This window comes from Notothenia coriiceps, unplaced genomic scaffold (assembly GCF_000735185.1).
Source record: "Notothenia coriiceps isolate Sejong01 unplaced genomic scaffold, NC01 NC01_scaffold00035484, whole genome shotgun sequence".
NCBI classification, from domain to species: Eukaryota; Metazoa; Chordata; class Actinopteri; order Perciformes; family Nototheniidae; genus Notothenia; species Notothenia coriiceps.
Genome location: NW_011368185.1, coordinates 767,586 through 769,955, shown reverse-complemented (window position 1 = coordinate 769,955; position 2,370 = coordinate 767,586). Strand labels below are relative to the sequence as shown.

The 2,370-nt window shown below is 39.5% G+C and overlaps 1 protein-coding gene across 4 annotated transcripts in view; it reads right to left on the bottom strand.

The window, feature by feature from the left end:
- Positions 1–6: 6 nt before the first annotated feature.
- Positions 7–2,370, bottom strand: part of nfat5b (nuclear factor of activated T cells 5b) — a 35,639-nt gene continuing 33,275 nt past the window's right edge. For all 4 annotated transcript variants that reach the window (XM_010791523.1, XM_010791525.1, XM_010791527.1 and 1 more), the window contains exon 13: positions 7–2,026. In XM_010791523.1, the coding sequence (XP_010789825.1) occupies positions 1,788–2,026 (239 nt within the window). In that variant the 3' untranslated portion in view covers positions 7–1,787. The remainder of the gene's footprint in view (positions 2,027–2,370) is intronic.

Genomic DNA, 2,370 nt, shown 5'->3' with positions numbered 1-2,370 from the left:
GGATTGAGTAGTTGAAAGTTGTAACAGCAAGTTAAACAAATAAGTATGTTCCCCACTGTAAACAATAAGGAAGAGGCGGCTGAAATAACCCACACCACCTCTCGTGGGACTGTACTGTACACTCGATGAGTAAAGTGGTCACAAAGGACAGCATCCTAAAGTGCTGAATTTAAAACAAAAATCAGCCAATATTTGTTTTATTTTTCTTAAAAGATTCCTCTCTTTGTTGTGAATGAAAAGAGTCTGTTGTTAAAAGTATCAAACTGACACAGTTTGGTTTGATGAATGCAGACTAAATGTTAGCCTCAACATGTTTGCTTACTATATCACAAAGTGCTATCTGTACACAGGGCTAGAGATGGTAAAGTAGCTCATATAGAAAGATATTTTGTTGGTAAAGGCTGTTTGGCACACCAGGACAAATTAAACACTTCTGGGATAAAATGCCTCTTCTTATCTACACCAACGCCCCTGCCAGAGCACACACCCATTCAAAAGAGGAACAACATTAGATTTACTTTGACTTTTGGTTAGACATGGGTGTGTCAGACTAACGTTACTGCTAGCAAGTAAAGAAACTCAAGGCCAACAAATGTGACCACCTCTACCGCACTGCCTCAACGTCAGCTGTTTGCTAAACTACACATTTTATAGGTGTTACTGCACCAGACATCAAGAAGACAAGATCCAGTTTATCCAGGCCTCTTGTAAATATCAACAAAACGTACCATCACTGTAGTTATACTCCTACTGCACACTGTTTCTTTCTAAATCATAATAATAAAGTCACTTTTTGGATGATCAGAAACAGTATATTTATATATTCAGGTGCACGATAGCTGCTACAACATTAAAATTAATCAGCAACAACATAAAAGACACGTGTTTGTGACTACACATCAGACCTGTGTAGTTCACTTTTCTACTTTTCCATCACCTCTTTATAATCTGCCTTCTCTAACCTTCCCTCAATACACTTTCTGCCCTGTTGGGTGAAAACTTTTCCAACCATGAGAAACAGTGAGTGCCTTTCACAAAATTGATCTATTCAACCCTACATACAAAACCTTCCTGCTTTACTGCACACTCTAGCTTCCAAGTAACAACACTACACAATTAATATCAAAGGGAACACTATTCATGGAAACCACTTAACACTTTGGAGAACACTTTAGAAAACACCTAGAGAACAGAAAGACTCAGCAGATAAAATCACTGACAAACTATCTACAGATACACTCAAAACTTCACAAGATAAATGATAACAAGACCACTTCAATGCTTCTCTTCACAAGGAACGATAACGACAATTTGTCTGTTCTTGCCTGAAGTCTATCTAATTTTGCTCAAGTCTGTTACCAAGGGGCATCAGTCAATCATAAAGCCAACAAGAGAGCTTCACTTTTTCAAGAAATTACAAACCAAATTCACAGTTCATATGTCCAGTTTGTCCTTAATAATGAGTTAACAGATATCATTCGTGCCACTTTAGAAATTCATTTTGAGGACATTTTTTGGGAGAGGGAGACTGGCTCAGAAAGGCCAGCAGCACCTTTACTGCTCTTAATAAATCCTACGCCCGGCAGTAAACTGAATAATGTGTTAAGAGGATATTTAGTAATAAGATAAATTAAGAAAATGTTCTGTTTGTCTTAAACTTCATAATGCAGGGCCAATTCACAACTCATTTACTGCATGTGCTTATCAACAGACAGTATTTTAACCATTTTGTCTACATTTTCACAAGAATTTCAAAATTAAAGTAAAAGACAGATTCTGTATGAAGGTCAGTAGGAACGAGTTAAGTTGCTGCCCGACTCCTGCAGGCTGACCAGCAGGTCGTCGATCTTCTCCATGTTCTGAGGGGAGTTCATGCTGTTCTGCACCGGCCCGCTCTGAGACAGAGACTGGCAGAGCAGCGACTGGATGTGTGCGTCGCTCTCTCTCTGGTTCTGACCCGACTGGCTGATGGCGATGATCTGATCCGACAGCGTGTTCCCAGGAGTGTTCATCAGCTGGCCACATTCTGCAAGAAGGGAACACAATGAGTGTACAAACCTCACACTTATATTGTATGTTTGTAATGTAAGTTTATTGTTCAAAGTTTCTTTAAAGGTCCCCTATTATACTGTTTCATCAATATATTCCAGGTCTCAGATATGCACAAAACATGTCTCTGAAGAGTTTGGCTTGAAATACCGAACCGATCATGCATTGTAGCATCCCATAATCCCCTCTGTTCCAGCCCTGTTTCAAAAGTGTCTGTTACTTTAGATGAAAATAAGGAGCCACTCCCCACGCCCCTCTGAGAAACATTTGGTTAAAAAGAACACAATGGTGCTCTAGGAGGAGATTCAGGTGATAAGGGGG